At 34.7% G+C, this 13,097-nt stretch overlaps 1 protein-coding gene across 8 annotated transcripts in view; it reads left to right on the forward strand.

Moving 5' to 3' along the window:
• DACH2 (dachshund family transcription factor 2) overlaps positions 1 to 13,097 on the forward strand; it is a 472,014-nt gene that overhangs the window by 130,794 nt on the left and 328,123 nt on the right. For 5 of the 8 annotated variants that reach the window (XM_070502515.1, XM_070502518.1, XM_070502517.1 and 2 more), the window contains exon 2: positions 8,890 to 8,928. The exons of the other annotated variants lie outside the window; for them this stretch is intronic. In XM_070502515.1, coding sequence (XP_070358616.1) covers positions 8,890 to 8,928 — 39 coding nt within the window. The remainder of the gene's footprint in view (positions 1 to 8,889; positions 8,929 to 13,097) is intronic. 8 annotated transcript variants of the gene reach the window in all.

Below are 13,097 nucleotides of genomic sequence, written 5' to 3' on the forward strand. Positions count from 1 at the left end.
AAGGTATGAGCTGTGAAGACAGGATAGAATCCTGAGTTTCTGTAACCTTTAAAGAGCAAAGGTTGAAGAAGATTTAATTGAAAATAAACTCACTTCAATATCCATATAGATAGATAATGTCAACTCTGTTTTTATTACAATACAGATTGTTATAAAAGAGATGTATAAATTTCAATAGAAGTGAAACTTGCTGAAACAAACATCTGTACTCCTCAGATTTTCAAGTCCATCTGTCTATAGCATGTGAACAGAATAATACTCTTCTGATTTCCTCTGTGAAGTAAGGTGTCTGAAGAATTTTCAGTCAGTGCTTTTCTGAAATGTAGAAAAGATATGCCCCCCAGCTGAATACCACTGGTAGGCATTGCAATAACTATTTATGAGTCAAAGGAAAAAGAGTATGTCTCAGGAGTGGCAATGAAGCTGCAATAGCCACTAACTTCTTTGAGGAATTTCAGTTTAATCTACCTGTATTTTAGGCAGGTAGTCAGTAACTTAGGAATCACAGAACCATAGAATATTTGAGCTATAATGGACCAGAGAGGTCAATTTACCCTGGTTTTACAAATGAGGATACTGGGATGACGAGAGGGGAAGTCATTTGCTCGTGGTCACAAAGCTAGTTAGTGATGTAGTTGGGACTAATACCCAATTCTCCTTATGCCTTGTTCAGTGTCTTTTTTGTTAACACTATTGCCTCCAGAATAGATTGTTGATGGAAAATTCATTTGTAACTTGGTTTCATGGAACTTGGAAAACAACTTTTCCTGGAAACAAAGTCATAAGCTCAGAGTTCTCCTTTGCTCTAATCTGTACTTTGTCTCCATGTTAATTTAAGATTTGTCATACTAATGTTAACTTTAGACTTTCTGTTGCACATGTCCCTGTCTTTTGATTCTTATCTCTATCAATCTGTTCATCTCATGCTGAGGACATTGCAGTAACCTCCTACCTGGTCTCACCTCCAAACTCTCTTGTAACAATTCATTCTGCCCATCCTGTCTGTTTCAACTTCCTAAGCATTTGTTCTTCTCTTTCTGTCTTTGTTCTTCAAAACCTATCTATCCTTCAAGATGCAAATCAAATTTCATCTCTTCCATAATGACTTCAAAGACCACTTCAGGTAAAAGTTATACCTTCATCGAAATTCTTATAGCACTTAGTTTATAATATCCATGCATTCAACATTCATTCATCATATATTTTTGAGCATCTACTCTATGCCAGGAAGTCGTGTAGAGTTTATCACTCACAGACTTTCACTGTAACAATTTGTGACCATGATTTATCTCTCTTTTTAGATTGTAATATTCTTGATATTAGGAATCATGCTCGAAGATCTTTGTATTCTCTATAGCCCATAGCGAAGAGCCTTTTGTACATAGTTGATGATCAGCATTTGTAGAATAAATATTGAACTAAGAAGCTGTTGTCATAGGATGAGGATATAAATGTGGCCTCTGTGGGATCAGTGCACAAACTGTTAGATATCAATTATAAGCATGTTAACTCTTAAAGAAGTTGCTTCTTTACATATCATAAAAGTAACAAGACGACCAAGGAAAAAAAATATCAAGAAAAAAGGGTATTTCAGTCATATTCAGATAGATAAATATTGTCAACAACAAGAAGTGGAAGAACGTTGAATCAGATTAAAAACCCTTCAGTCTCAGCTTTTACATATATAAAAGTGAGACAGTTTTTCAAACCCACTTTTGCATACAGAATAGTTGTATTCCATTCGTTAATGAAGAAAAAATGCTCTGTCAACTGTAAAACTATATAACAGTAGGTGTTACTATTTAACATGAGATTTTAGATGTAAACGTGCTATATCTAGTGTTTCGAAAGGTAATCATTTGTAGTTTTAAGTATCTGCCTCTGGTGTCTTAATTGGTGAGGAATGTGCTTTTTACTTAATTTTATTTTAAGATGGTAGAGTGACCCTTGTCAAGGATTAAGTCAGGGGATGAACGTAAGGGATTTAACAGAAATAAGTAATCCTCTTCATTCCCACTCCCACCCCTTAGTAATACATTATGAGCATGTCCAGGCCAAGATTCCTTTGCTCTGACTCTGCTTGATTGTCTTCATCTGCAGCTAGACTAAACCAGATAGGATTACTAGAATAATCAATTGGCAAATGAACTCATTTTCTTAGAAACAGCTTAGCTGAGTTCTGCTTACAGAACTGTCAGCGTTTCACATCTAATTTAAGCTTCACTAAACAAATAAACCAAATGTTAGAAAAAATTAAGGTACAATTAAAATAAATTTTAGAATATTCTTTCTCTCTGAATAACTTTATAATGAATCTATATTTTTACCCATCAATAATTCAGTATATTTGATGCCATCAACTAAGTTTGGGCTCATGATGTTTCTGATCAACTTCAGCTCCTCAATGAAAGTTTACTCAGATTCTAAAACATGATGGCTATCCTTATGTAAATTAAGTACCATCGTCAGTGATGTAAATCAGAGCTGCATAGCAGAAATAGGCTCTTAAAATGTTTTATGAAAGTAAGCTTGAAGATTGTACGGTGATGAATTTGAATAAGAGTGAAATCTCCCTTCGCACAGCCAATGTTCAACTTATTTGACAAATATTTACTGAGTGCCTACTCTGTGCCAGCATTTCTGTTTGGTTTTGGAGTGAAACAGTGAACGAGAAACCTAACTAAACCCACTCTTTCACGGAGATTGCATTTTTGTGGGGAGGATGGATTTAAAACAAGTAAATAGATAAGGTATTTACACATTGTTATAAACGTTATGAAAGAAACACCATTTTAATCAGCAGTTCAGAATTGGAGGCTGCCACTAAGTTCTCTACCTAGGCAGCATACTATTTAGGAAGTAGGCCAATTTTCTGTCATCTCAGTGTGATATTAAACCATCAAACCCAAAGCTAACTAAAAGCTGATAAAGCAGTGATTGTGTCCAATGCCACAAGGGCTTTAATGTATATCTACCATCAATGTTTCATTTGGCTTCTGGAGCATTTCCTTTTCTGTGAGTCCTTCTGAACATACAATAGCAAGACATGATCATCAACTGGAAGATGTGAAATATAATTAGTGTAACAGTGTTTAAAGAATCCCTTACAAAAGGCTGGCTAGAACCCCCAGACAGATCAAAGGACAAGATTGAAGGGATCACTCATGGTTTCTTTAGCCAAACCTACAAACATGGAGAGCAAGACTGTAGGAGAAAAATTTCCAACAGAAATATTGTGGACAAAGATGCAACAGCATTAAGTGATTTAAATTTTATGAAGTTTTTGAGAGATTTTGTGTAAAGTTGTATACAATATAAATGATTTCAAGAAGGTAATCTAATAATCAGAGTTCATTTATATGACTGATATTTACTGAGTTTGAAGATGGTGAAGAATGTTATTGAAAAAACTATTTGGGATGCACTTATTGTACCCCTAAAGGTATTTAATTGGCCTCACCCCTTCTGGGACATACGCTCGTATTATATATACTGAAATAATTACTGCTATATTGTGAGAAGAACAAGTTATTCTAAGTTTTTATAATCACTGCCTCGAAAAATACATTTGACGCTCTGAACCATAATCCTATCTCTGAGATTTTTTGTTATTGTAGGACATATGAGAGATATCATTGAATCTACTGAGACTCCTCAGACTGGACCGACCAAATACTGTTTATATAAAGGATCATCTGTTAGAGACAATTGGCATAGAGTCTTGCATTCTTTAAGTTATATTGTCAGCATGTGTTAATATATATATATATCTCCTGAAACCCACGCGCCTACAAATTTTAAAAATGCCATAGATTCATTTATCTTTACTATCACCCCAACCCATATTCAATTTCCTTTTTCTTTTTTCTCTAGACTCTGACTTTAAATCTCACTGACTTTTAAAATAGTCAAGTTTATGCACCAAAGTTGTTCAGAAGAAGCGGATATTTAATATGACCAAAGTTTTTGTTATTCTCAAATAGTTCTAGGAAAAATAAATTTCTGGAAAGAAGAAAATTGTTGGTTTTAATTGTTTGGGCCTTAAATCAGAAGATTATGCCTTTGGAGAGTTAAGTGATTAAGAGTTTGTTTGGATGCCCTCTGGAAACTCAAATAGGCCTAAAATATCCAGGCCTTTATTTTTATACTTTTATAATGAAAGATATTTTCAGTTCCTTTTTCTTTTGACTTACATGCTTGTCGAAGAGTTTCCAGGATTCCTAAAGAGATTAAATAGCTTTATAGCAGCTGCTGTGCAGCAAGAGTTGATAAATAAAATGAATAAAGTTATTAGCTAAGAGTGAGGAAAGCTCCCTAAGACTCCAACAGAGGTGATGCAACAATTAACATGATTTAATCCTGTCTCCAAAGAGAACCTACAAAAGTTTTACCAAAACATATTTACTGGCCATTTGTCCCTTTACAGATGAGGTTGGGGGGAGAGGTGGGGCATTGCTTGACTTACGTCCTATTTATTACATTTGTCCCCAAATCAACACTTTGTTCATTGTATTGGGCCAGAAAAACAAATGACGTGATTAAAAAATTTTCTCTGTGTAAGGAACAGCTAAAGCTTAATTTATTAGTCTCCAAAATATGGGAGTATATGCCAGGTTAACAGCTAACAACTTTTTCAAAGCATAGGGAACATTTTTTCCCCCTTTATTGAGGTATAATCGACAAATAAAAATTGTATATATTTAAGGTGTATAATCCTTTCACAATGTATACATATATCAAAGCATAGGAAACATTTTATTGATCTTTTGGGATTTTAAATATATGGCTACTACTCTGAATATTATTTCTCTGAGTGTAATCAGAGTTTATTTCTTATCGAATCTATTTTAATCTAACACAACTTGCTTTAGGTGCTTTTTTGTATGTGAAAAAATAATAAAATTATGTCTACTTAAAGGATCAAAGGCGTGTCTTTCCTCCTTAAAGAAAGTGCATATGACTTTGTAGGGAGATAAACAATCTACCACTTTTAGCATACCCTCAATCAATAGCATACACGCATATGGATGTCTCCAGATATTTCACATTTTCTTTGGGGAAATTGACTAATGTTTGAGTAAATGGTACCCACAAACTTTCAAATAGTGGCCGTAAAACTCAAATTCCTACTGGAACCAGGGAGATCCCATAAATTCATTTAGAGGGCCAGGTGTAAGATCATAGGACACCGCGGGACCTTTAGGGGATGGAAGAGTGCATGCTCTGTCATTAGGTAGCCATTGCTTCTCTACTTAATATAGTTGTGCTGAGCCAGTAACCATGTGGGACCAGTATTGCCAGATCTCCCTTTTTTGGTGAACCTACTAAAAATTCAGATTTTATGTAAAATTTTCAGATTTTCAAGGCTCTGGGTAGACCAAACAAAATATATTTGGCAGGCCTGGTTTACCAGTTTGCAGTCTCTGCTTTAAAGTAGTGTGATATAGAAAGAGCACTGGCCTAGCGGTCAAGGGAGCCACAGATCTTGTCTTGTCTTTTCTACTGTCTAAATGCATGGAATATCTATTGACCTTATTATGTCCCCATGAGGATAAAACAGATATGACAGTCTTTGGGGGAGAGTTCAAAAAGTGGTTCCCTAATAATATACAGTAGAGGAACCAGGGTGACAAATTCAAGGGCAGTAGCATGAATTAGGAGTCAGAAGACTCCTGGCACCAACCTCCTATGTAATCTTGGCCAAATAATTGAACATCTCGGGGGCTAATTTTCTCATCTGTTAAATCGTGGTCGTGGTGGTGGCGGTGGTGGGCAGTAAACTAGAGCAGTTCAGACACCCAATGTATCACATAGGAAAAGGAAGAGATTCGCTAATTGAAGGGATGAAAAGGAATGGCTCCCTCTTGTTTTTCTTCTACCTACCAGCATTTTATTGAAGTTCTTTACAGTCCAGTTTGAAATCTCTTGAAGTAGATCATCTCAAAGTTTAACTGTATCTTTAAAATGCTCTGTTTTAAGTTAACTTCCCCTGTTTGAAGAATTAGTGAAAGTAGCATTCTATTTAGCTACCTACACATCAAAGGTAATACCAGCTGATGTTGGATAGTGAACTTATAATTTATCTCCGGAAGGACTAAAATACTGAAATCCAATGAGTCTGTGGGTTCTTAACTGGACTCTTTACTTTGTGATATTTTCTTGCCTCTTGTCATGTGTCTTGTATGCTGTTTCCCTATTGTCAAATGTGAATCTGTGGTCTAAGTTTAAGTTCCAAAAGTAACAATTCCATATCTCTGATTCTTCTGCTAAACTGACTCCAGCCAGAGAAGAGCACGCTGGGTAGCAACTCTTGCCGTTAACTTTGTTGCCTTGCATTTACACACTACAAGTTAGAAGAATCAAAATATGAAAATTTATTTGTCAGTGGTACAGGGGAAAAATGATCTTGAAAAGTTCAAAATATAACCTGCTCTCAATTATTCAGTTCTTGAGTCTCAGCCAGAGCAGAATCACGTTCTCATCATAACATGTATGTAGGAGGAAGGTCTCTCTATAGTAAGGATAATCAGTGTCCTAGTGCCTTGTAGCAATGATGATGATTGGAGCTGATGAGCTGTATAGAGAACCTTACTGCTTACTACCATATGTTGTAGGACCTCGGTTGGTAGTAGTTCTACTGGTGGTGGTGGTATATTGAGTATAGCATTTGACCTAATGTTCTTGAATATGTGTAACCCCATTTTGTCAGTGGCTTCATAAGAATGTGGTCATATGTATATTTCAGCCACAAAGCTAAGTTTTAGTGAATTTCAGGCCCTTAATTCATGGTTTTAATTTCATACCCAGACTTAGAAGTGGGGAGAGCTAGCAAAAAAGTAACTTCAGGAGACAAAGAAGAACTAGAGGGGATATAAAACATTCTAGGCCAACTCGAGGAAAACCAGATGAGGGCTGTTTTATATTGAGCTGATAATATTTGTAGCATCGTCTGCTTATTCAGTAAAATTTTCCAAAATGTTCGTTATTTGGCAAACTTTTTATAAAGAAATCTAAAATAAATTAGTTGACATCACAAAGAACAAATTCAGAAATATGAAAGTCACATTTTATTTCAAATGTCAAAAATAAGGTATATGTATTTAACTAGTAGTCCCTAAATCCTAGAGTCAGGCAGTATTGTAAAATATATTCTCATATTTGACAAGACAAATGAGAAAATTTCAAAAATTAGGGTAAACTCCTAATTTTCTAAGAAAGTTTTAAATCCTTAATAAAAGAAGAGTTAACTCATGGGCATTTATAGATTTATTGATTCTAACAAGAATGTTTCAGTATTTGCTAATTTTAAGGTCTAAGTTTAAATAATCTATGAAACTCAGGCCATTGAAGATTTAAATGATTTTTATTATTTTGAACTTAGTATAATTAGATATCTATGGTAATAGCCAAAAAGGTTCTATTGAATTCAGAAAGTTTTATAAGTCAAAAAAGAGGGGGATCTCTGATAAAAGGGAAAAAACTCTTCCAGTCCAGTGATTTCTAGCCCGTTGGATTTCCTTGAATAATGTTTTATAGCCTTTGGTGTACAGATCTTTCACCTCTTTGAATAGCCCATTGGATTAAGGAAGTATGCATTATCATGGACTTGGTATGTATGAGTATATTTATGAGTATATCCTAATTTAAGAAACTGTCATTTTAAAACAGGTTGGGGGAGTAAACTTTATAAAGCAAAATCAAATAGTTCTGACAGTCAAGTGTCAGAACACAAGAGTAGGTGAAAAAAAAAACCCTCATCTGCCTTCACTCCCACCTCCTTTCCCCAGCAACCCCAGATAAATGTTTGCTTTTGTGGTTTATTTAGAACTCTTTTTACAGACTTTTAAGCAGTTGTCATTCAAAACCAAACAACAAAAATCTTGAAAGGAGCCTCTAAAAAAGGCTATTAGAAGAGATTGTAAGGGGTGATGAACCAACCGTATATATTTATAGTGGGCGTTATAGGGAGGTTCCTGTTTCTGTACTCCTGAGAAGTGCGCTAAGGCTCAAAAGAGCCCAATTACAGTCCTGATAGTTTTTTTAGCCTATCATTCTAGATTTTGTTGTTCTTCATTAAAGGGTTTGGGAACACTGGGAAATACTATACAACTGGAAAGAATCGTTGTTTTGTTAACTAAGCTAATTATGTGGGTTTTTTATTGATCTCTTTTGTATGTGTTTAACTTATTTTGTGTGGATGTGTGTATGACTGTGTATGTGTGTCTGCGTGTGTGCGTGCGCATGTGTAACCCTTTTGGGGAAGATGTAAGATAGTTCAGCATTGCTTCAGCAATAAGTATGTAGTGAGCTGTGTGATTAATGGCTCCATGTTTAGGAAGTTAAGGCATAACATTGATATTGGCTTTCTTTCATCATCCTCTTGGCCAAATAAAAAATGAGAAATAAAACTAAAAGGGGATTTTTTTCCCCTAAAAAGTATTAGAACACCCAATGGGATGGGAAGGAAGGCTCTTGAGAGAAAGGGAAAAGACACAATATTACTGAATCTTTTTTTGGAATTGTTACGACCCGAGGCCATTTTCTTCAACAGAAATCTATAACCTTATTTCCTTGCCTTCATATATAGAAAAGCCCTAAACCACATGACATTTCATATTATTCTTTACTTAATGGGGATTAGACCAGAAATGTAATAACGTTATCCGTATATTTAAAACACTATCTAATAGCAATTCAGGCTTTCCTACCTTCTTTGTGCTCTTCCTTGCTGGTGTTTCATTGTGTGTAACCTATCTAAAATTTCTGAAGAATTTAAGAAGATTTTTTTTTGTGAAATATAATAAAGCCTTGATTAATTGGAAGCTAACTAACCAGAACTCTCAATTAACCAGTTTTATTTATTTATTTTTTGCTACACTCTCCTTTTAGAAGGAAGAGGCAAATGACAAGAAAACAAGCTGTTAACAGGTATTTATGTATTTATTTTTTAAAAATCAACTTCCTGGGTATGTCCTGGAGCCTGTACAGATTCAGCCCAACTTCAATAATTTTGTTCCCTGTACTATGCTTACTAAGGTAGGAAAGTAGAGCCATTTAAAATTTTCAGTAGCAAATGTTGAATCCTGCTTAATCCTTAGTTAGTAATAAGAAAAATGAAATTCAAATAGCTAATTAGAACCTGTCTATCCATTTGAGGGTTCTAGTTAATTGGAGTCTGCACAGTTTCACTATTGCCAGTTAGTAAACTGGGAGTGGATCCCAGGACCATGCCTTGGGGAGATCAGTACCACCCACAGGGAGCAACTCCTTACCTGGGAACTAAAGCAGAAACTAGAGTAAGGCTGCAGAGTTGACAGGGGTTGAGTGAGGATCACTGACATAAAAACCCTGATACCTGTGTTAAATAATGGGCAAGTCATTCACCCGCCCGTGGCTCTGAACTGCTTGGGAAGGTACATTCACTTTTGCAGGGCAGCACAGGCTATTAAGTGTGCTACAGCAATAGTGGAAAAAAACTAGGCCTTCTAATCTTCTGGAGTTGTTCTATGCAGCAGGCACATATATATTTTGTAGGCATGCTAGTAGTTCTAAAATATCGGAAATTATTTTTTTCTAAAAATGCATTTTTTAAATATTTGGAAATCTAAGAAGATTTGCACTTGAAACTTCCTAAAATGTCTATGGCAATTTCAGTTAAATTGCAATCAGAGATACCATATTGCTCAAGGCCTTATACGTTTTAGGTTGCAATAGGGAAAAGAATGGGCAGTAACAGAGAGACAAGGGAGAAGGAGGGCAACCCATGATGCTAAAGTCCATTTTGATATTGCCTGGCAATACTGCCCCCTCTTCTCTTCCTCATACCCTTCTCAGGTTAAATCACCCTTTGGTGACTTTTAACCCTTTCCTTCAGGGCTGCCCTTGGTGCTTGTTTTATCCATACTTTTCTACAAGAAATATGTCATACGGTTGTGGGGGAAATGGGGACCACACCATGTGATTTATCCTAGGTTCTCAACATGGAAAATGAAAATCACTATGGTGGTGTTTCTAATCTCTGGGACATTTTCTATACTAAATATTACTGTTAAACATTATGCACACTAAATAATACCCAAGTGACCTGAAGCAGTGGATGTGCCTCCTTAAGTGCCAAACTTTCTATTAGACAGTTAGTTCAGTGTCTAGATTTCATTAATGAATGATTTTAACTGAAAAACTTTAAATGGATTGAGTCTTCAGTTTAGGTTTAGAATATTGAAAGTTAATTGTTTTGATTTTATACAAATGCAATTGGATTTAGGCATTGAAATTGACTTTGATTTTATTTTTATTTTCCTACTAAAATGACATGCAAGTTAATGTCAACTTCTCTCTTTTAATTAAGCACAACAGTAGTTTACTAGTTTATAACTGGTATAATTTTATTTCTAGATTAATCAGAATACACATTACATGTGTACATATATATGTAATGAGTTTTTATATTTTCTGTAATCTGAGAAAAACCATGAAATGTTTTTGAAAGTATAGGTACCGATTCATTCACATAAACTACAGAGAAACAGGAAGTCGCAAACTCTAATGCCTACTGAGGCAAGGCTGGTAACATAAATGAAAGACCATAAGCAATAGGGAGTGGTGGGGATTATGGTGACCTAGAGAGTATATATTCTTTCCAAAGGTGGCAGCTGTTACTCAGCTGATTGCTACCATGTGGGAATGCAGGCCCAGTGCTGTTAAGATCTGACTTTTTAAGAGAAGCTGGGAATCCGGATTTTTATATGAAATTCTCTAATTCTTAAAGGTCGGTAAATAACTCAATAAAAAGCAAAAAAAGCAGCACTATGCAGGCAAAGCAAAATCCATCTGTGGTCTAGATGTAGCCTGTGGGCTGTCAGTTTGCGACCTCTGCTTTAAATTGTAAATCTTGTAGGTACTGCAATTAAAAAAATCACAGAGTGTTGTAAATGCACCCGAGGATCTTGATGATGGAAAATTCATGTAAAGTAAATAAATAATAAGTGGAGTGCTTGCAAAGAATTCTTTTGGTACTCAGAATAGTGGTTATGCATTTCATGATTTTTTCTTACTCGTGCAAATAGCCAAGGTAGTTTTCCCTTAATGTGGTTTGAAAATTAAGATAAAATTATGAATTTTTTGCTCTCATATTTACCAGTGAAATGCAGTAAGAAGGATCATTACTGCCATGTTCAAAAGAGAATATTTTAGTTTCCGTCACATAACATAATTAAGGCTTTTATTTAAAGCTCAATTGATAGTGTTTTAATAGGAAGAAAGCCATGTATATAGCATGTGTTGTTTTATTTTAAATTGCCTTTCCTTTAAACAAATTTCAATTTTATCTAGCCAAATTCCCTTATTTTTGCAAATGGTTAAAATAAGATAAGAAATGTAAGTAGTTAACACAAGAAGACTTCCTTTGAACTTTTGGTAGGCATTGGCAAAGATAAAACAAAAGTTGATCATCTGAGATTTTATTAAGAGGTAACTGTTTGACTGATCTGAGACTTTGCTTGTTTGTCTGTCCTGCCCTGGACCTTAGCACATAATCCCACTGTGCTACAATGCTTTTGACATCTGTATGCCCCTTTCATCACGGGCAATCCAAAAGCATATTTGTCTAAAAAGGAAACAATTAAATTCCAATCTCTCTAGGAAAAAAAAAAGAAAAAGAAAAACACCCCACTGCTAAACCTGCTTTAACGACCCCTATGATCTGCGCGATAAATCCCTAGTCAAGATGGTAAGTTAACATTGTCATTTCTGGTGAGAAACTTATCAGAGCCCTTTAGAAAAAAGAGAAAAGTAAAAAAGAAAGAGGAAAAAAAGAGTGCACCATCTCAAATCTTAAATTGACTAAAAAATCCCCTCATTTGTTGGCAAATTATTCTAGTTGCAGATTTAACACAGACCCACATGAAAGATGAGAAATTGTTGGACAACTGGTCAACACATATGACAATGTGCAAAACAACTCATGTTTACTTAAATAATATTGGGGTAGACAGTGCTGCCCTTTTTAGATCAACAGATAGTTTTGACCACAAGTAATCTGTTATGTGATAGGGATGGACTATATTTAAATGTACTAATTAATTAAAACTGTTCCCTAAAAACTCTAACAACTGAAGATTCTTTGTTAATTGGTTAGTCCTCAAAGGTAGAGAATTTAAGAAATGAGTGATCATTCAATCAGTGTGGACATATAAATAAGGTAATTCAGGATAAGTTTTGATGAACAACTAGTGAGTTTTTTTTTTTTTTTTGCCAGAACATAATAATATCTAACATTTTTCAAGCATCATATCCCAGGTGATTTTCCACATGTTAATTCATTTATGCATCATAACAACCCTACAAGGTAGGTGCTGTAATTGTGATGCCTGTTTTACAGATGATGATACTGAGGCACAGAGAAGGTTAAGTGACTTATCTAAGGCCATACAGCCTACAACTAGCAGATCCATCATTTGAATCAAGGCAGTCTGATTTCAAAGTTCATATACTTTGGATCAATATATTTTATAACCTGGCAACTGGAATCAGACTAATTACCAAAACACTTATATATTTTCTTTTCTGTTGAAAAATGGCATTTCTATTCTGAAATCAATTTTGGTAGCGTCATTTTGATTGTGTAATAAATTAGCAAGATTAATTATAAAACACTTCCAATAGAAAGAGCAGGAAATAATGAGGGACACCTATGGACCAATAACCAGGTCTACATTTTGCTACATTTGATTCGGAGCTCAATTAAAAGAAAGATGTATCTGTAAAGCATTAATGATATGACTAATACTAATATCCTTTCCACTCCACCCTTCATTAGAAGGAACTGCTATCTTAAAATTGGTGTGTATCATTGCTGTGTGTTTTTTTATTTAATGTGTATTTATACACAAACAATATTAAGTATTGATTTTTTTTGTTTTTAAAATGTACTTAAATGGTTTGATACTATACTATCCTTTTGTAGTTGTTGTTTCCATATTATGTTTTTGAGATTTACCCATGTTGATACACGTACATCTAATTCATTGTTTTTTAATTGTCTACTATACTATTTCATTGTGTGAGTATACCACAGTTTGATTATTCTTTACTATATT

The sequence above is a fragment of the Equus asinus genome, chromosome X (assembly GCF_041296235.1).
Source record: "Equus asinus isolate D_3611 breed Donkey chromosome X, EquAss-T2T_v2, whole genome shotgun sequence".
Taxonomy (NCBI): domain Eukaryota; kingdom Metazoa; phylum Chordata; class Mammalia; order Perissodactyla; family Equidae; genus Equus; species Equus asinus.